The 21,654-nt window shown below is 37.7% G+C and overlaps 1 protein-coding gene across 1 annotated transcript in view; it reads left to right on the top strand.

Annotated features, from left to right (window-relative positions):
• The window catches only part of SEMA3A (sema domain, immunoglobulin domain (Ig), short basic domain, secreted, (semaphorin) 3A), a 251,914-nt gene that overhangs the window by 215,993 nt on the left and 14,267 nt on the right, over positions 1-21,654 (top strand). The window contains exons 14-15 of the mRNA XM_010848141.1: positions 3,083-3,240; positions 5,835-5,902. Of these exons, the coding sequence (XP_010846443.1) occupies positions 3,083-3,240; positions 5,835-5,902 (226 nt within the window). The remainder of the gene's footprint in view (positions 1-3,082; positions 3,241-5,834; positions 5,903-21,654) is intronic.

Here is a 21,654-nt window from a genome sequence, read left to right as displayed (position 1 = left end):
AAAACAATTTATCAACCTAAAATACTAGGTTAGAAGAAAGTAACCCTAGCCTTCATTTTCCATTACCGGAGTTTGACTTCATTCAGATGTGAGTCAATTTCATTTATGCTCGTGGAAATTTTAAAAGTGAGGCAGTAGTATCAAGAGGGACAGACGTGTTGCAACTAATTTTCTGGATAAATGGACTCATATCCTGCTTATGACCTGCAACTTATTAAGAAGGATAGTGAGAAAGCCTGTGGTGATGTTAAATTGGGCAGAAAAAGCACATCAGGTTATTTGCTGGTGACTGGATTATGCTCAATGGTGCCTGCAAGCCTCCCCTACATTTCATTTAGATGGCATAATTTATTTGCAAATCATTAATAGTACAGCAGAGTAATTGTAAAATGAAAACTACATTGATTGTATTAATTTTTTTCCATTTTATCACACTTTAGGTTTTCATTACAATGATTTCAGTTGCCATATTTTTCATTTCATATTTTTCTCAGGTATTATTTCTCCGATTTTCTGCCAAAGGGATCTGACAGATATAGAATTTATTATTTGGATAACAACTCCTTTATTACTCAATGCCATATTCTTAGAAATCTATAAGTATGAAGTTTTCTCATGCTTCTTAAAAGTTATTGGTCAAACATAGAAATCTTTTTCTTATGTATGACCAACTTGTTCAATAGCTTTTTAAATAATTATGTCCACAGTATATGGTTTGGTATATCTTATATTCACCAATGCCAGACATGCCTCTAAATACTGCTACCTCATTTTAACTAATCTATCATTTAAATATTATGGTTGTTTCATTTTTTTTAAATCACATTATGATTTCTTGCCTTCTTTTTTTTTTTGCCACTTAATTTTTTTTTTTTTAACTGAAGGATAATTGCTTTACAGAATTTTTTGGTTTTCTGTCAAACATCAACAAGAATCAGCCATAGGTCTACCATGTCCACTCCCTCCTGAACCTCCCTCCCGTCTCCCTCCCCATCCCACCCTTCTAGATTGTCATAGAGCCCCTGTTTGAGTTCCCTGAGGCATATAGCAAGTTCCCAGTGGCTGTCTATTTTACATATGATATTGCAAGTTTCCATGTTATTCTCTCCATACATCTCACCCTCTCCCTCCTCCCTATACAATCTAAGTTCATTTTTTAAAGGTGCTTTTGGAAGAGAGAAATAATAGGAGGGAAAAAAGTTCTTTGCATTAGTTAAGATCTCTGTTAACAGTTAATCATAATTTGAGAAATATTATCACATGCAGGTTCTGTAGATGCTATAAGAGGGGTACAAATCAGTCTCATTTTCTCTCAACAAAAAGGCTTAATAATATTTCATCTTTTACTCCCAGAGACTTTAACTATCATTTCTTAATTTGCTGTGGTTTGTAGCATCTTTCAACATAAAAATACAAGGTGAATATACTGAGAAATTGAACATCTGTAATGTATACCATATTCCATATACTATACTGGAATACTATTTAAAATAAATATTCTTCACTTTACTGAAATGGAATAAGTAATATTTATCAGGATTACTACCTCCATAATAGTTTAGTTTTTATTGTATTATTTCTTCCCCCTTTCTTTTCCCTGTTTTGTGTTAACATATAAGTAAGTTGGTTAGCTTTAAGCATGTAATTATTTTCTATATAATGCTCCTTACCGTCAATAATTTCTTAGATTCTACTAGATACTTTATCTTCATTCAAACATATCTGCTATATGTAGTCCATCTTTGAAAGCCAACTAGAAATGTGATTTTAATTATATCCATTGCTTACTAATAGGCAACTTGTAATACTAAAAGAGCACGCCATAGTTCCAAGTCGGGCTTTTCTGTAACTATTCTTTTCTACAGTGGAGAAATTAAAATACACTTCTGGGGTCTTTTTTATATGTACTATCATGTTTAAGTACATAAAATTTTTCACATTTAATATTTATTATAATTATTCAATCATCTGGTACAAGAAAGGGAGCTAGTATAGTATATAGTTTACTATATATTGATAGTAAAATGTAGAACAATCACAAAACAGTTTTATTTGTATTTAATTTTGTGTTTACATAAAGTTGCAACTGATATGCTACATTGGGCAACTTTGTTAAAGGTATTTTTTAACTTGTATCAAAAACCTAAATTAATCACTGATATGAAAGGTTTTTTCCCTCCAATTCTGGCTCCTTTGATAACTTCAAATTCATTGAGAATAACTCCAGCATAGATGTTTTATTTGGATGCATACTTTGAAGCTCTAGTTAAACATGCTTATTTTATGAATAAGGAAGTTAAGTCTTAGGAAAATTATGTGAATGGCCCAAGATCAACAGAGAGTTAATGTCAGGCAAGACCTAGAATCCAGATATGTTGATGCCCAATATCCCACCTTTTTGACATTTGAGCTTTTTGTTCAAGCCCATGGCACCAAGCAGTGTGTCCTCGATTCCCCTAAATGATGATCTTTGAGTGAGAAGTTAATTGAGTACTTTTGTTTAAAGTAGTCTTCTGGAGGTAGTACAAAGGCAAGATGATTAAAATTGAGCAAAGCTTCTTACCAATACAAGCACCAAAACTTCACCCTTTCCCTGCTTATAGGAGGGCAAACCTAACGTGGAAGTCCCCAAGAGTCAAAAGCAAAAGATCCCTGCCTCAAAACCAATCAGAATACATGGCAGGGTAGGTAATCTGGTTAATCAAAATTATAAACAGCAGAATTTTAAAATGCAAGCTAAGAGCAAACTGAAGGTTTGGACTTTCCATTGCTCAGTAATGTCATTTAAAAATTTTTTTATTTTCATGAGATTTAATTGACATGTAACTACTACTGTCTTCCTTCATCTTCCCTTATAAAATATACCTGTTTCAGTCAAATATATGGATTTCGACCTTGATGTATTTTAGATGGTCACATTTTCTGCCAGGCCTTTGAAAAAATTACCAGAAATGAAATATTTTAAACCCACAAAGATAAATGTATGCTTGCTAAAGTATAACATTTTCTTTTTTTTTTCTTAAGGAAAAAGATATTTTAAAAACAAGGTAATTTTTGTCGTAACAGTAAACTCTTTCCACAGCAACAACTATATATTGGCTCTACCACGGGGGTCACACAACTGCCTTTACACAGATGTGATATTTACGGGAAAGCCTGTGCAGAATGCTGCCTTGCCCGAGACCCTTACTGTGCCTGGGATGGCTCCTCATGCTCTCGCTATTTTCCTACTGCAAAGAGGTAGGAGGACTATTAGAAATAAATACACTGTTTGACATTTATCTTATTGGATTTCGTTTTTGAAACAGCTTCTTCATATAAGTACATCATCTCTTTATTTCTGTGTATAAAGCAAGGTGTTACAATTCAGGGAACTCTTAGATATATCCTAAACTTCTACACAAACTTGCTTTACTTTTGTTTTAGAAAACAAAAACACCATCTTAATTTGGCAAAATAATCATTTCAATGTATTCTTTACTACTCACTCAATGCTACCTATTCCCCTTGATATTCACCAGTATTTAAGAAATAAGCAATAATAGATAAAAGTAATATACAATACTTACTAATATAAACCTAAAGATTAATGGTATGCACACAACCTATTGAAAAATTTAATAGAAATTAGTATTATTACACTGATGCATTCATTACAGGGGCAGTAAACTTTGCTTTGTTTTTTATTGTAGCTAATGTTTTACAAGAAGCTGTGAACATGACATTTTTCATTGCTAATGAGATGTGTTCTACAACATTTGGATCATTTAAAATGTTTTAGAAAATATTAGAGAAAAGAAATAACCCAAATATCTAATTAAATATTTTGATTACACATTAGATATTATTGACTGTAGTATTATCTACAACTTAAAACTTTCATATATTCAGTCCATATAGGTTAAAACACAGTTACCTTGTTAATAATAATATTAAATATAAATGTATTAACCTATTCCATTTACTAAATACTCAATTTTCTTGAGCCTTCAGTATTCAGAATTGAAACAACGTATTTGTATTACTTTCATGTATCTATCGACTTTGTTGGAAGTTTAAATTTAAAACAAAAACTTAGTTTGGAGATAATGTGTTACTGATAAAGAAACCCTGAATATACTAATAAATAGCAATATGATCTTGTTACAGCAATAAAATAAAATTAATTAAGATAAAGGTTTTATGCTTCTTAAATCATTTAGCTCTAGAGGGCTTTGTATACAGACTAAATGTTGCTTGAAAGTGTGGAATTCATGTTTGAACTAAAAATGTGTATTAATTTCATTCCATGTGAAATGTATAACATTGCCTAATTTAGTAATAATTCATTTGAATTTTAAGCTTTTCTTAATGAAAAATAATATAAAAATAACATCATAACTAAATCTGTAATACGTTAAAACCTGGATATTATTATATATTTGGAATGTTTACTGCATACCTAGAATCCAAGATTGAAGGAATTACAATTAACACATTTTTGTTGTGCCTTGCAGATTTTACCTAATCCAATTTCATGTGTCTTTGGAAAGGATGTTTAGAGGCCTTACAATTTATATATTCTTTGTGATGGCATTTTTCAAAAGCTTAAATGGCAGTAAAAAACACTCCGTCCCAAATGCTTTGTGGTTCGTGTTTCACAAGTTCTTTTGTTGGCGCAATTTTGAAATGTGCACCGTCTGTTTGATAGTGTCACCAATACTACAAATAGAAATTCATAAATACTTGGGACTTCTAAATTTATGAATACGGTAACCAATTCCATGTTTGCAGTTCTCAGTGGCCTTTGTTAGAACTTTCTTCAGTGTTGGTAACTAACTTGCAGCAAGACAATACCCATTAAAACAGATGCAGTATACAGTTGGGCAAGTGTCCCTCGTCTCTTCCCCAGTTACACATAAGCAGTCTCCATTTTTAGCCTTTTATTTGAACTACACGCCTTGTTTGCACCACAATGGCTGGAGACAACCTCCTTATTCCCAGTTAACCTTTAGCAAACTGTAGAGAGAAGGTGCCCAGAATGTACTATAACAAACATTATCTGAGCAGTAGAACGCAGGAGAATTTAATTTCAGTTTTATAGCAAATTTGCTTTTCTTTTAGGGGTAAGTTCGCCTTCTCTCTCACCTTCCTCTTATAAAAGGAGACTTGCTCCTTAATATTTGTTGTTGTTTTGTCCTTTTATTCACTTCATAAGTAAATTGGTTTGCAATCATTTTAACTATGTAATCATAAAAGAAATGTTTTATTAAAAAAGGTTAATATAGCAACAAAAAATAAAAATTATAGACTAAATTACAATATAACTCTTTGTCTTAATACCTATAGTTTAACAAAAATTAATTTAAGGAATTGTGTATAAATATTAAGACAAAAATTCATGATTTTTAATTTTCAATCTTACTCCTTCATTAGTGATTAGGGGAAAAAATGTTTAATTCTATTTGTTGAATAAATGGGTTGCTATTCTATATTTTGTGTTTTTTCCTCAGAATTTAAGGTATTAAGAATTTTGCATTTTTAGATGTTAGGTTCTTATTGATGGACATTCACTAGCAAAAGAACCCATGAATTTCCTGTTATCAATACTTTGAAAGACTTTTAATGCTTTGTTTTTTATTTAGTGCATTTATATGCTATTTTCCATTTTGATCATCTTGGAGACTTCTCTTAGAGGTATAATGAACTGCTTTAAAAACTCTTTTAGTCATATATAGATTCGTCTCTTCTAATAAACTCCTGGGATCTTTGATTTCGATTCTTCTTGATTCTTACAACAAATCCCCAAGATGGAACAGAGATACAGTAATACCTTTTAAATATAATTGTTTTAGACGCACGAGACGACAAGATATAAGAAATGGAGATCCACTGACCCACTGTTCAGACTTACAACACCATGGTAAGTTACATTTTTACTCTTTCAACCTGCTAGTACTAGGATAAAACCAAAAGCAGTAATACATATGCTTACAAGTTATACACCTCTGCCAAAATACTCAGAGAAGTGCAACTGAAGAGAAAGAACATCTTGTGGAAGAAAATTATAATGAGCACAAAGCACTGAATTATGTTTTATTATTGTAGGCATGATAAGTTCAAGATATTAGACCCTTACGAGACTTTATGCTCAATTTTCAAATGTTAACCAAAAGAAGTCAGGTTTAAGTATATGCTTTTATATATAGTTGCAACCTGAGTAGTAGGCAGCAAATATATTCATTTAAATATATCCAAGAAGAAAGTGCAGTCTTAAACTAAGCCATACAAATTTTTCATTTATATGCTGATAGTATAGACCCAGTACATTATTACTGAGTATCCTACTCAAGTAAAAGTTAGTTTGGATGTCTTCACACTGATTTACCAGTAGGATATTCCCCTGAATCGGGGGATTTTAGATCAAGTTCATTTTTTGCTTTCTAAAAGATGTCAAGTTGCTTATTTAATGATGAAATATCAACCAATCTTTATTTAAAATGAAGTAAAATTGTAGTATATCCCATTCCTCCCACTTCAACCCTTTACAGAAAACAAAATTACTGAGGCCATGCTTCCCTCTGCTGGGAAAACTGAGCAATGACATCACTGCTTATGAACAGCTTAGTTAAAAATGGCTAAAATATCAACTGTAAACATATTATGTGTGCTGCTGCTGCTAAGTCGCTTCAGTCGTGTCCGACTCTGTGCGACCCCAGAGACGGCAGCCCACCAGGCTCCCCCATCCCTGGGATTCTCCAGACAAGAACACTGGAGTGGGTTGCCATTTCCTTCTCCAATGCATGAAAGTGAAAAATGAAAGTGAAGTTTCTCAGTCGTGTCCAACTCCTAGCGACCCCATGGACTGCAGCCCACCAGGCTTCTCCGTCCATGGGATTTTCCAGGCAAGAGTACTGGAGTGGGGTGCCACTGATTAATATCCTACAATCCATAATTTTCCTATTGACTTTTTTGATACCTTTTACGTTAATCTTAAAAGAAGGTATACTGTTTTTATCAATTACTTGAACTTGATCTACTAATTCTGTGTAAAGAATATTCATGGGTAATTCAGTTCAGTTCAGTTCAGTTCAGTCACTCAGTCGTGTCTGACTCATTGTGACCCCATGGACTGCAGCACGCCAGGACTCCCTGTCCATCACCAACTCCCAGAGCTAACACAAACTCATGCCCATTGAGTCGGTGATGCCATCCAACCATCTCATCCTCTGTTGTCCCATTCTCCTCCTGCCTTCAATCTTTCCCAGCAACAGGGTCTTTTCAAATGAGTCAGCACTTCACATAGGGTGGCAAAAGTATTGGAGTTTAAGCTTCAACGTCAGTCCTTCCAATGAATACTCAGGACTGATTTCCTTTAGGATGGACTGGTTGGATCTCCTTAGTCTTTTCCAGAACACCACAGTTCAAAACTATCAATTCTTCAGCCCTCAGCTTTCTTTATAGTCCAACTCTCACATCCATATATGACTACTGGAAAAACCATAGCCTTGACTAGACAGACCTTGTTGGCAGAGTAATGTCTCTGCTTTTTAATATGCTGTCTAGGTTGGTCATAACTTTTCTTCCAAGGAGCAAGCATCTTTTAATTTCATGGCTGCAGTCACCATCTGCAGTGATTTTAGAGCCCGAAAAATAGTCTGTCCCTATTTCCACTGAGTCCCCCATCTATTTGTTATGAAGTGATGGGACCAGATGCCATAATCTTAGTTTTCTGAATGTTGAGTTTTAAGCCAACTTTTTCACACTCCTCTTTCATTTTGATCAAGAGGTTCTTTAGTTCTTTTTTGCTTTCTGCAATGAGAGTGGTGTCATCTGCATATCTGAGGTTATTGATATTTCTTCCAGCAATCTGGATTCCAGCTTCTGCTTCAACCAGCCCAGCATTTCTCATGTACACTGTCGGATATACTCTGCAATAAGTTAAATAAGCAGGGTGACAATAACCAGCCTTGACATTTTTGGAACTAGTCTGTTGTTCCATGTCCAGTTCTAACTGTTCCTTCCTGACCTGTATACACATTTCTCAAGAGGCAGGTCAGGTGGTCTAGTATTCCCATCTCTTAAAGAATTTTCCACAGCTTACTGTGATCCACACAGTCAAACACTTTGGCATAGTCAATAAAGCAGAAATAGATGTTTTTTTGGAACTCTCTTGCTTTTTTGATGATCCAGCGGATGTTGGCAATTTGATCTCTGGTTCCTCTGCCTTTTCTAAATCCAGCTTGAATGTCTGGAAGTTCACGGTTCGCATAGTCTTGAAGCCTGGCTGGAAGAACTTTGATCATTACTTTGCTAGCATGTGAGATGAGTACACTTGTGTGGTAGTTTGAGCATTCTTTGGCATTGCCTTTCTTTGGGATTGGAATGAACACTGACCTTTTCCAGTCCTGTGGCCACTGCTGAGTTTTCCAAATTTGCTGGCATGTTGAGTGCAGCCCTTTCACAGCATCATCTTTTAGGATTTGAAATAGCTCAACTGGAATTGCATCACCTCCACTAGTTTCCTAAGTAGTGATGCTTTCTAAGGCCCACTTGACTTCATATTCCAGGATGTCTGGCTCTAGGTGAGTGATCAAACCATCATGATTATCTGGGTCATGAAGATCTTTTTTGTATAGTCTTCTGTATATTCTTGTCACCTCTTCTTAATATCTTCTGCTTCTGTTAGGTCCATATCATTTCCATCCTTTATTGAGCCCATCTTTGCATGAAATGTTCCCTTGGCATCTCTAATTTTCTTGAAGAGATCTCTAGTCTTTCCCATTCTATTGTTTTCCTCCATTTCTTTGCACTGATCACCGAGGAAGGATTTCTTATCTCTCCTTGCTATTCTTTGGAACTCTGCATTCAGATGCATATATCTTTCCTTTTCTCCTTTGCTTTTTGCTACTCTTCTTTTCACAGCTATTTGTAAGGCCTCCCCAGACAGCCATTTTGCTTTTTCCATTTCTTTTTCTTGGGAATGGTCTTGATCCCGGTCTCCTGTACAATGTCACGAACCTCCGTCCATAGTTCTTCAGGCACTCTATCAAATCTAATCCTTTGAATCTATTTCTCACTTCCACTGTATAATTGTAAGGGATTTGATTTAGGTCATACATGAATGGTCTAGTGGTTTTCCCTACTTTCTTCAATTTAAGTCTGAATTTGGCAATAAGGAGTTCATGATCTGAGCCACAGTCAGCTCCCAGTCTTGTTTTTGCTGAATGTATAGAGCTTTTCCATCTTTGGCTGCAGGGAATATAATTCATCTGATTTCACTGTTGACCATCTGGTGATGTGCATGTGTGGAGTCTTCTATTGTGTTGTTGGAAGAGGGTGTTTGCTATGACTCTGTTAGCCTTTGCCCTGCTTCATTCTTTACTCCAAGGCCAAATTTGCCTGTTACTCCAGGTATTTCTTGATTTCCTTCTTTTGCACTCCAGTCTCCTATAATGAAAAGGACATATTTTTTAGGTGTTAGTTCTAGAAATTCTTGTAGGTCTTCATGGAATCGTTCAACTTCAGCTTCTTCAGCATTACTGGTCAAGGCATAGACTTGGAATAACTGTGATATTGAGTGGTTTGCCTTGTAAACAAACAGATATCTTTCTGTCATTTTTGAGACTGCATCCAAGTACTGCATTTTGGACTCTTGTTGACTATTATGGCTACTCCATTTCTTCTTAGGGATTCACCGTAGTAGATATAATGGTCATCTGAGTTAAATTCATCCATTCCAGTCCATTTTAGTTCTCTGATTCCTAGAACATCGACATTCACTCTTGCCATCTCCTGTTTGACCACTTCCAATTTGCCTTGATTCATGGACCTAACATTCCAGGTTCCTATGCAATATTGCTCTTTACAGCATCGGACTTTGCTTCTATCACCAGTCACATCCACAACTGGGTGTTGTTTTTGATATGACTCCATCTTTTCATTCTTTCTGGAGTTATTTCTTCACGGATCTCCAGTAGCATATTGGGCACCCACTGACCTGGGGAGTTCCTCTTTCAGTGTCCTATCTTTTTGTCTTTTCGTGGGGTTCTCAAGGCAAGAATCCTGAAGTGCTTTGCCAGTCCCTTCTCCAGTGGACCTGTTCTGTCAGAACTCTCCACCATGACCAGTTCGTCTTGAGCGGCCCTACACTGCGTGGCTCTTAGTTTCATCGAGGTAGACAACGCTGTGGTCCATGTGATCAGATTGGTTAGTTTTCTGTGATTGTGGTTTTCAGTCTGTCCGCCCTCTGATGGAGAAGAATAAGACGCTTATAGAAGCTTCCTGATGGGAGAAACTGAGGGGAAAACTGGGTCTTGTTTTGATGCGCAGGGCCAAGCTCAGTACCAGGCTTCTCTGTCCATGGGATTCTCCAGGAAAGAATACTGGAGTGGGTTACTGTTGCCTTCTCCAGGGGATCTTCCCGACCCAGGGATCGAACCTGGGTCTCCCACGTTGGAGGCAGACGCTTTAACCTCTGGGCCATGGGGGAAGCTTCCTGAAGGGAGAGACTGAGGGGCAAACTGGGTCTTGTTCTGATGGGCAGGGCCATGCTCAGTAAATCTTTAATCCAGTTTTCTGTTGACGGGTGGAGCTGTGTTCCCTCCCTGTTATTTACCTGGGGCCAAACTATGGTGGAGGTAATGAAGATAATGGCGACCTCCTTCAAAGGTCCCATGCATGCACTGCTACACTCAGTGCCCCCAACCCTGTGGTAGGCCACCACCAACGCATGCTTCTGCTGGAGACTTCTGGACACTCCTGGGAAAGTCTGGTTCAGTCTCTTATGGGGTCACTGCTCCTTTTTCCTGGGTCCTGGTGCATGCAAGGTTCTGTTTGTGCCCTCTAAGAGTCTAATTCCCAGTCCTGTTTAAGTTCTGTCAGCTCTATGGTGGGGTTAATGGTGACCTTCTCCAAGAGGGCCCATGCCATACCCAAGTCTGCTGCTCCGTTCCCCTGCCCCTGCAGCAGTCCACTGCCGACCCTTCCTCCACAGGAAACGCTCAAACACAGTTCTGTCACAGTCTCTATGGGGTCCCTGGGTCCATTCATGGGTCATAATTGTTAAGAAAGAAAACACGTTGTACAAAGAGCACCCAGCAACATTTAAAAGCCTGGTTGCCTTTCTGAAGGTCCTTGTTGTGTATCCTACGTGTGTTGCTGTGTGATTTGCAAATGCCTACAAGGTCATTTGGCGATGCCAATACTAGGAGATAGGTAGCCTCATATTGAACCTATATTTTGCATCCATTTTGCTTATAAAATTTTCTTCTCTGTTCATTTGCTTTTCTATCTGTTACTGTTCTCATTAGGAATAAAAAATGCCACTAGATAAGAGCAAGAACTTTTGTGTTTATACAGATTTTGTACATTGTTGATGCACATTCTAATTGTTCAGAATGTCAGGTCAGTTTATTTCTCTTCCTTGGTTCTTCTCTTCTCGGTTCTTTGTTGTGTTTCATCACAACAAAAATTTTGAGCATTGGACTAAAGGGTTAAAAACAACTGACCAGTTAGAGCTCAGTCAGCTCAAGCAGACAGACACTGTATTAGACAGACACTCCTAAGGCATGTGAGCAGGCTTACCCCAAAAGGAGCTCTCTTCATCCTTCCTGTCCATTCCTCTCGGCTTCCCCCTTTTGTACATCCAGTCTGCTCCTTTTGGTTATGCCCAGTGCAAAGTAGGGCTTATACTCACCACCAGTCAATGAAAGGGAATGCAGAGGGCATATGCTCAGGGCCAATTGACAATTCCAAGTTACAACACAGCAGGCTGTGTTGTTTATGTCTTCCCATATGTCTTCACATAGTTCAGTCTGTTATAATTAGATGTAAAATATTCATAAGCCCATTATGGGCTCCAAACTGCCTTCTTTAAGGTTACTTAAGCTCCTTTGATTATTTTGTATCCACTGTGTGCCTAAGACACCTGTTCAGGAGTTGAAAAGTCTCTGTAATTATCTTGTAGGCTGTGAGCTCTCCTGGGTGAGTCTGGGATGGAGTTTAGAGGTCAGTTTTCAGCCAGGCCTCCCCTTGTTGCTCATCCTACCTAACAAGTTTTTGTCTTTATATGGATTTAGTACATTGTTGGCACACCCTCATTAAATTTTTCAGATGGCATATTTCAGTTGGACAACAAAATATTCCCTCATCTTCCATTTATCTATTTCACATAGAAATACTGAATCATGATAATCAGCTTTTCTGCAATGCAGTATTATGAAATATTAATTCCTTATATTAAAGAGTTTATTTGCTTAGATATGGGCTTCCCTCGTTATTCACACAGTAAAGAACCTACCAGCAATGTAGGAGACCCAGGTTCGATCCCTGGGTTGGGAAGATCCCCTGGAGAAAGGGAATGGCAACCCACTCCAGTGTTCTTGCCTGAAGAATTCCACGGACAAAGGAGCCTTGTGTTTCACAGTCCTGGGGGTTGCAAAGAGTTGGACACTACCGAATGACTAAGGGACTATCGCTTTCACTTTTTCATTTTTCTTAAATATGGAAAGACTAATGATACTAACTAGAAGTGAACAAAACAAGATGATATAACTAGAGCTCATTTCCTATCAGTTTTAGTCTCCATGGCAATATAAACTTGCTATTTTGCTCAGTTTTTTATCTCTAGCTATAACAGATGCAATATTGTGACTGTTGTAGATATTCATTGAACAAATATTTGTTGAGTGAATGATCTAAACATTTCAAGCTATAGAATAGTATTATTTTGTTAATCAGTAGAGATTTGATCTAAACAGCATTTGTTATTTATTGTGAAAATGATTTGTAATACATTGTTAGTAACAGCATTGTATTCAGAAGTAGAATCTTTCTTAAGAAATATTGTAAACCAAACAATTAACTAATAAATTATAATTACAAACCACTTTACATAGGATACCAGGCTATGTTTGAAGATTGTTAGAGAAAAAAATATATATATGTGTATATATATATATAAATACATGCACACATATATCTTACCAATATATTCATTTGTTTAGCAATTCAGTCCCTTCATAGACTCAGTTAAGTGTTTTTTTTCAAAATGTTATGTATTCTGGAATTATGAATGTACATATATACAAGGAAAAGCTGACCAAAGTCATATTTATTTAAGTGAGGCAATGCAAAATAAATATTGTTGTTGTTGAGTGTATGGACTTTGGAAAGTGCTTCAGATTTTAAGATTACGTTTTCATGAAATTGGAGTGGCAGCCTATAAACTTTGGCAATATGAAATTGCTTAGCTATAGAAAGTTAAAATGAATGTGAATAATTTTTTCTCCTGATTCTTCAGTTGAAATTCATACTATAGGGAAAGAAACATAATTGCTGAGTTTCAGTGTTACCTGGGGTGTGTGTGTGTGTGTGTGTGTGTGTGTGTGTGTGTGTGTGTATAAGAACAACCCCAAGTAGATGCTTGTGATATATGGGAGGAAATGGCAAAATAGTTTAAGAAGCTCTACAGCAGTAAAAACATTCCTTTTTTGAAGGCCTCTTTATTCCTTGTCTGCTTCTCTTACTAATTGACCAAACATAAAAAATATACACCACAGATTACAGTGAATTTCAAATGTTTGGAAACTTAAGTCAGACATTCCCATATGGTCAGATTGGGTCTTATGGTTAGGAATCAGTGAATTATCTTAGAATAGGTGATGTCAATCTTTGAAAGTAAAATGGGCAGAAATCCAGAGCTCAGCCCTGTTAAATCATGTATGTTGTCTTGCTAATGTCACATCTCACATTGAGTAAAATATATGTGGTCATGTGGAAACATATAAAGATATGATATATCTTTTCAAGAAAACTGCTAAGTGACCTGAAGCCAAATTATACACTTCAGGACGATTAGTTCCAGCTGTAATGGTAAACATATTCTGTAACACTCTATATTTTACATATCCTGGAGATTTTCATAGAGAGACTATATAAAACAGCTCAGAATTAAGGTGGAAGAAATTTCACTCTTGATGAAACCTTTGACACTCAGTGCTCTGTTCCCTCTCTTGTAAAGAAGCACTAACAATGAGCTGGCCTGGATGAAAGAATAATCCAGCTCCACTTCCCTTTGGTCTAGCACACTCTTCCCCCATCAGCGGTGACCTTTCGCCTAGGGAAATTTCAGTACAAAACCCTAAATATAGCTGTGCTGGCAGATCTTCTTGTCTTCCCACTCGCACCTCATACACAATGCTAACGAGAAACCTCCAATATGTTCCCTTCCCTAAAATAACTATTGTGCACAAAACTGGAGTTTGATTTTGTATTCAAGAACATGAGTGGTTGAGTCAATTTACTTTTAAGGTACCTCTCATTCTTCCTTCTTTATTAAACAAGCTATACTATGATCTACATGTCCAGAAAGGGAAAAGTTATACCAGCAGTAACAATTTTAAAAATTAACATCATCTTAAATTTTTGAATCTTCGAAATACTTTATGTTCTAACTTCTATATAATGCCATCATTGAATTAGTTCTCTTGCCTGTTCTACGTACATGCATTTCCATTCCAATAACCCACAGTAGAATGTTCTTTGAGTCCAATCTTCTTCATTATTTCTACAGCTACTTCATATCAATTTACGTCTTAGTTGGATTCAAAATGGTTCTAAAATTTCATAAAATATCTTTGGCAGTGTCATCTTTATGGTCTGTAAAGCTGTAAATTTAGTATTTTATAGCACTGCTAATCTGGTCTATGCTTTAGCTTCTTTTAAACATATAGAAAATCCAACTATGAATCTGAACATTTGGCCCAAAAAGAAACCTTAAGATTTGATAAATGAGCTGATGTCAGTCCTTAAAAAAAAAAAAAATCCCTAACCTTGATAAATTATCAAATTGTATCAAGCCTAAGATGTCACAGACTATAGAAGGCACCGTTCTGTTATGTACTGCTCAGAAAAACTGCCCAAAATGAACAATAATATAGGGTCCCAGCATCAAACCAGAACTTTTCAGTGTGGGCACAAAGGACAAATAAATTCCAAACCAGAAAATAGCAAAGAAACGTCCCTGTTTTACTCCTTGAGTCACAAAGTTGATCCTCCTGAAGGTTTACTTTCTGAATTCACAGCATCAAGGTGGACCAAAGCTTCAGACAGAACTTTGAGGAGGTATCAGCTTAGCAGGGACTCATGTGTCTGGCAGAGGTTAAGAACAAATTCTTTCCGAAAGAAAGCAACTTCAACTCAGAGAGCAATCGTAAAACATTCTGATGTCAAGACGTTAAAATATAAAGAAGTATGCATCCTAGAATAAAATTATTATAGTGTCACCTTCTATAACTTTGTAAACCCTTTTTGAAACTTTTCACTGGAAAAAACCATTAACACAGCCATCTTCTGATATTACATTAGGCAAATAATCCAACTATTCATAGTATATGTATGCAAGGCCTACACACACAACCTGAATAAGAAGAGATTTGAAATATTTTGTGCTATCAATGTTCCTTATTAAAGTCTTTAAATATGTCATCAGGTCACCCAATTGTTTCAGTTCAGTTAAGTCATGTCCAACTCTTTGCGACCCCATGAACCGCAGCACGCCAGGCCTCCGTGTCCATCACCAACTCCTGGAGTTTACTCAAACTCATGGTCATTGAGTCGGTGAGGCCATCCAACCATCTCTTCCTCTGTCGTCCCCTTCTCCTCCCACCTTCAATCTTTCCCAGCATCAGAGTCTTTTCAAATGAGTCAGCTCTTTGCATCAGGTGGCAAAAGTATTGGAGTTTCACTTTCAACCTCAGTCCTTCCAATGAACACTCAGGACTGATCTCCTTCAGAATGGACTGGTTGAATCTCTTTGCAGTCCAAGGGACTCTCAAGAGTCTTCTCCAACACCACAGTGCAAAAGCATCAATTCTTCGGCGCTCAGCCTTCTTCACAGTCCAACTCTCACATCCATGCATGAATACTAGAAAAACCATAGCTTTGACTAGATGGACCTTTGTTGGCAAAGTAATGTCTCTGCTTTTTAATATGCTGTCTAGGTTGGTCATAGCTTTTCTTCCAAGGAGTAAGTGTCTTTTAATTTCATGGCTGCAGTAACCATCTGCAGTGATTTTGGAGCCCCCAAAGATAAAGTGTCACTGTTTCCACTGTTTCCCCATCTATTTGCCATGAAGTGATGAGACCAGATGCCATGATCTTAGTTTTCTGAATGTTGAGCTTTAAGCCAACTTTTTCACTCTCCTCTTTCACTTTCATCAAGAGGTTCTTCAGTTCTTCTTCACTTTCTGCCATAAGAGTGTGTCATCTGCATATCTGAGGTTATTGATAGTTCTCCCAGCAGTCTTGATTCCAGCTTGTGCTTCATCCAGCCCAGTGTTTCTTGTGATGTACTCTGCATATAAGTTAAATAAACAAGGTGACAATATACAGCCTTGACATACTCCTTTTCCTATTTGGAACCAGTCTGTTGTTCCATGTCCAGTTCTAACTGTTGCTTCCTGATCTGTATACAGATTTCTCAAGAGGCAGGTCAGGTGGTCTGGTATTCCCATCTCTCTCAGAATTTTCCACAGTTTATTGTAATCCACACAGTCAAAGGCTTTGGCATAGTCAATAAAGCAGAAATAGATGTTTTTCTGGAACTTTCTCACTTTTTCAATGATCCAGTGGATATTGGCAATTTGATCTCTGGTTCTTCTTCCCTTTCTAAATCCAGCTTGAACATCTGGAAGTTCACGGTTCACGTGTTGTTGAAGCCTCCAAGTTGAGTACTACTTTACTAGTGATTGTTTGCTGCTGCTGCTGCTGCTAAGTCGCTTCAGTCGTGTCTGACTCTGTGCGACCCCATAGATGGCAGCCCACCAGGCTCCCCCATCCCTGGGATTCTCCAGGCAAGAACACTGGAGTGGGTTGCCATTTCCTTCTCCAATGCATGAAAGGGAAAAGTGAAAGTGAAGTCGCTCAGTTGTGTCCGACTCTTCATGACCCCATGGTCTGCAGTGATTGTTTACACACCTATAATTTAAATTTGTTGTTGTTGTTCAGTCTCTCAGTCATGACCGAATGAACTGTGGCAAGCCAGGCTTCCCTATCCTTCACCATCTTCTGGAGTTTGCTCAGACTCAAGTCCATTGAGTTAATGATGCCACCCAACCATCTCATCCTTGTCCCCCTGTGCTCAATCTTTCCCAGCATCAGGGTCTTTTCCAATGAGTTGGCATTTCACATCGGGTGGCCAAAGTTTTGAAGCCTCAGCATCAGTCCTTTCAATGAATATTCATGGTTGATTTCCCATAGGATTGACTGGTTTGATCTCTTTGCTGTCCAAGGAACTCTCAAGAGCTTCTCCAGCAACACAGTTCAAAAGCATCAATTCCTCGGCCTTCTTTATGGTCCAGCTCTCACATCCATACATGACTACTGGAAAAACCATAACTTTGACTAGACAGACCTTTTCTGGAAATGTGACATCTCTGCTTTTTAATACACTGTCTAGGTTTGTCATAGCTTTTCTTCCAAGGAGCAAGCATCTTTTAATTCATGGCTGCAGTCACTGTCAGTGATTTGGGGCCCAAGAAATAGTCTGTCACTTTACATTGTTTCCCCATCTATTTGCCATGAACTGATGGAACTGTATGCCATGATCTTAGTTTTTTGAATGTTGAATTTTAAGCCATCTTTTTCAGTCTCCTCTTTCACCCTCATCAAGAGGCTCTGTAGTTCCTCTTCACTTTCTCCCATTAGGGTTGTATCATCTGCATATCTGAGGTTATTGATATTTCTACCAGCAAAATTGAATTTAGCTTGTGCTTCATCCAGCCTGGCATTTTGCATCATGTATTCTGCATATTAGTTAATTAATTAGGGTGACAGTATATACAACCTTGTCATACTCCTTTCCAAATTTTGAGCCAGTCTGTTGTTCCATGTCTGGTTCTAACTGTTGCTTCTTGAACTGCAAACATGTTTCTTAGGAGGCAGGTATGGTGGCCTGGTATTCCCATCTCTTGAAGAATTTTCCACAGTTTGTTGTGATCCACAGTCAAAAGCTTTAGCCTAGTCAATGAGGTAGAAGTAGATGTTTTGCTATAATTCCCTTGCTTTATCTCTGATCCAGCAGATGTTAGCAGTTTGATCTCTGGCTCCTCTGCCCTTTCTAAATCTAGCTGTACATCTGGAAATTCTTGGTTCATGAACTGTTGAAGCCTCACTTTAAGGATTTTGAGCATTACCTTGCTAGCATGTGAATTGAGAGCAATTGTGCTGTAGTTTGGACATTCTTTGCCATTGCCCTTCTTTGGGATTGGAATGAAAAAGGACATTTTCCAGTCCTGTGGCCACTGCTGAATTTTCCATATTTGTTGGCATATTGAGTGCAGCACTTTAACAGCATTGTCCTTTAAGATTTGAAATAGCTCAGCTGGAATTCCATCACCTCCAATAGCTTTTTTTATAGTAATGCTTCCTAAGGCCCACTTGACTTCACCTTCCAGGATGTCTGGCTGTAGGTCAGTGATCACATCATTGTGGTTATCCAGATCATTAAGACATTTTTCTGTACAGCTCTCTATATTCTTGCCACCTCTTCTTAATATCTTCCGCTTCTATTAGATCCATACTGCTTCTGTACTTTATTGTGCCCTTTTTTGCATGAAATATTCCCTTGGTATCTCTAATTTTCTAGAGGAGAGCTCTAGTCTTTCCATTCTATTGTTTTCCTCTATTTTTTTGCATTGTTCACTTAAGAAGGCTTTCGTATCTCACCTTGCTACTCTTTGGAACTCTGCATTTAGATTGTAAACAAAAAGTTGTTAAACATGCAGTATTTTTTAAATTCCGAATGTTATAAGCAAAAAATATTAATTAAAATACAAAGTAGTATTCTAATGATTATTTGTGGAAGGTTTCTGTTTCAGCCTTTTCATACTGTTCTGTTCATGCCAAGAAAATGCACTGGTCCTAACAAACACCCTCTTCCAACAACACAATAGAAGACTCTATACATGGACATCACCAGATGGTCACACCGAAATCAGATTGATTATATTCTTTGCAGTCAAAGATGGAGAAGCTCTATACAGTCAGCAAAAACAAGACCAGGAGCTGACTGTGGCTCAGACCATGAACTCCTTATTGCCAAATTCAGACTTAAATTGAAGAAAGTAGGGAAAACCACTAGGCCATTCAGGTATGACCTAAATCAAATCCCTTATGATTATACAGTGGAAGTGAGAAATAGATTTAAGGGCCTAGATCTGATAGATAGAGTGCCTGATGAACTATGGAATGAGGTTTGTGACATTGTACAGGAGACAGGGATCAAGACCATTCCCATAGAAAAGAAATGCAAAAAAGCAAAATGGCTGTCTGGGGAGGCCTTACAAATATCTGTGAAAAGAAGAGAAGTGAAAAGCAAAGGAGAAAAGGAAAGATCTAAACATCTGAATGCAGAGTTCCAAAGAATAGCAAGAAGAGATAAGAAAGCCTTCTTCAGCGATCAATGCAAAGAATAGAGGAAAACAACAGAATGGGAAAGACTAGGGATATCTTCAAGAAAATCAGAGATACCAAAGGAATATTTCATGCAAAGATGAGCTCGATAAAGGATAGAAATGGTATGGACCTAACAGAAGCAGAAGATATTAAGAAGAGATGGCAAGAATACACAGAAGAACTGTACAAAAAAGATCTTCCCGACCCAGATAATCACAATGGTGTGATCACTGACCTAGCGCCAGACATCCTGGAATGTGAAGTCAAGTGGGCCTTAGAAAGCATTACTACGAACAAAGCTAGTGGAGGTGATGGAATTCCAGTTAAGCTATTCCAAATCCTGAAAGATGATGCTGTGAAAGTGCTTCACTCAATATGCCAACAAATTAGGAAAACTCAGCAGTGGCCACAGGACTGGAAAAGGTCAGTTTTCATTCCAATCCCAAAGAAAGGCAATGCCAAAGAATGCTCAAACTACCGCACAATTGCGCTCATCTCACATGCTAGTAAAGTAATGCTCAAAATTCTCCAAGCCAGGCTTCAGCAGTATGTGAACCATGAACTTCCTAATGTTCAAGCTGTTTAGAAAAGGCAGAGGAACCAGAGATCAAATTGCCAACATCCGCTGGATCATAGAAAAAGGAAGAGAATTCCAGAAAAATATCTATTTCTGCTTTATTGACTATGCCAAAGCCTTTGACTGTGTGGATCACAATAAACTGTGGAAAATTCTGAAAGAGATGGGAATACCAGACCACCTGATCTGCCTCTTGAGAAATTTGTATGCAGGTCAGGAAGCAACAGTTAGAACTGGACATGGAACAACATATTGGTTCCAAATAGGAAAAGGAGTTCGTCAAGGATGTATATTGTCACCCTGTTTATTTAACTTATATGCAGAGTACATCATGAGAAACGCTGGACTGGAAGAAACACAAGCTGGAATCAAGATTGCTGGGAGAAATATCATTAACCTCAGATATGCAGATGACACCACCCTTATGGCAGAAAGTGAAGAGGATCTCAAAAGCCTCTTGATGAAAGTGAAAATGGAGTTTTTCTTTCTGGCTTACTTCACTCTGTATAATAGGTTCCAGTTTCATCCTTCTCATTAGAACTGATTCAAATGTATTCTTTTTAATGGCTGAGTAATACTCCATTGTGTATATGTACCACAGCTTTCTTATCCATTCATCTTCTGATGGACATCTAGGTTGCTTCCATGTCCTGGCTATTATAAAAAGTGCTGCGATGAACACTGGGGTACACGTGTCTCTTTCCCTTCTGGTTTCCTCAGTGTGTATGCCCAGCAGTGGGATTGCTGGATCATAAGGCAGTTGTATTTCCAGCTTTTTAAGGAATCTCCACACTGTTCTCCATAGTGGCTGCACTAGTTTGCATTCCCACCAACAGTGTAAGAGAGTTCCCTTTTCTCCACACCCTCTCCAGCATTTATTGCTTGTAGACTTTTGGATAGCAGCCATTCTGACTGGCGTGAAATGGTACCTCATAGTGGTTTTGATTTGCATTTCTCTGATAATGAGTGATGTTGAGCATCTTTTCATGTGTTTGTTAGCCATCTGTATGTCTTCTTTGGAGAAATGTCTATTTAGTTCTTTGGCCCATTTTTTGATTGGGTCATTTATTTTTCTGGAGTTGAGCTGTAGGAGTTGCTTGTATATGGAATTTAGAAAGATGGTAACAATAACCCTGTGTACGTGACAGCAAAAGAGACACCGATGTGTAGATCGGTCTTATGGACTCTGTGGGAGAGGGAGAGGGTGGGGAGATTTGGGAGAATGGCATTGAAACATGTATAATATCATGTATGAAACGAGTCGCCAGTCCAGGTTCGATGCACGGTACTGGATGCTTGGGGCTGGTGCACTGGGACGACCCAGATGGAGGGTAGGGGAGGGAGGAGGGAGGAGGGTTCAGGATGGGGAACGCGGGTATACCTGTGGCAGATTCATTTCGATATTTGGCAAAACTAATACAATATTGTAAAGTTTAAAAATAAAATAAAATTAATTAAAAAAAAAAAAAGAAAGTGAAAATGGAGAGTGAAAAAATTGGCTTAAAGCTCAACATTCAGAAAACGAAGATCATGGCATCCGGTCCCACCACTTCATGGGAAATAGATGGGGAAACAGTGGAAACAGTGTCAGACTTTATTTTTGGGGGCTCCAAAATCACTGCAGATGGTGACTGCTGTCT

Source organism: Bison bison, unplaced genomic scaffold (genome assembly GCF_000754665.1).
Source record: "Bison bison bison isolate TAMUID 2011002044 unplaced genomic scaffold, Bison_UMD1.0 scf7180017864260, whole genome shotgun sequence".
NCBI lineage: Eukaryota > Metazoa > Chordata > Mammalia > Artiodactyla > Bovidae > Bison > Bison bison.
This window is presented reverse-complemented; position numbering and strand designations above follow the sequence as displayed.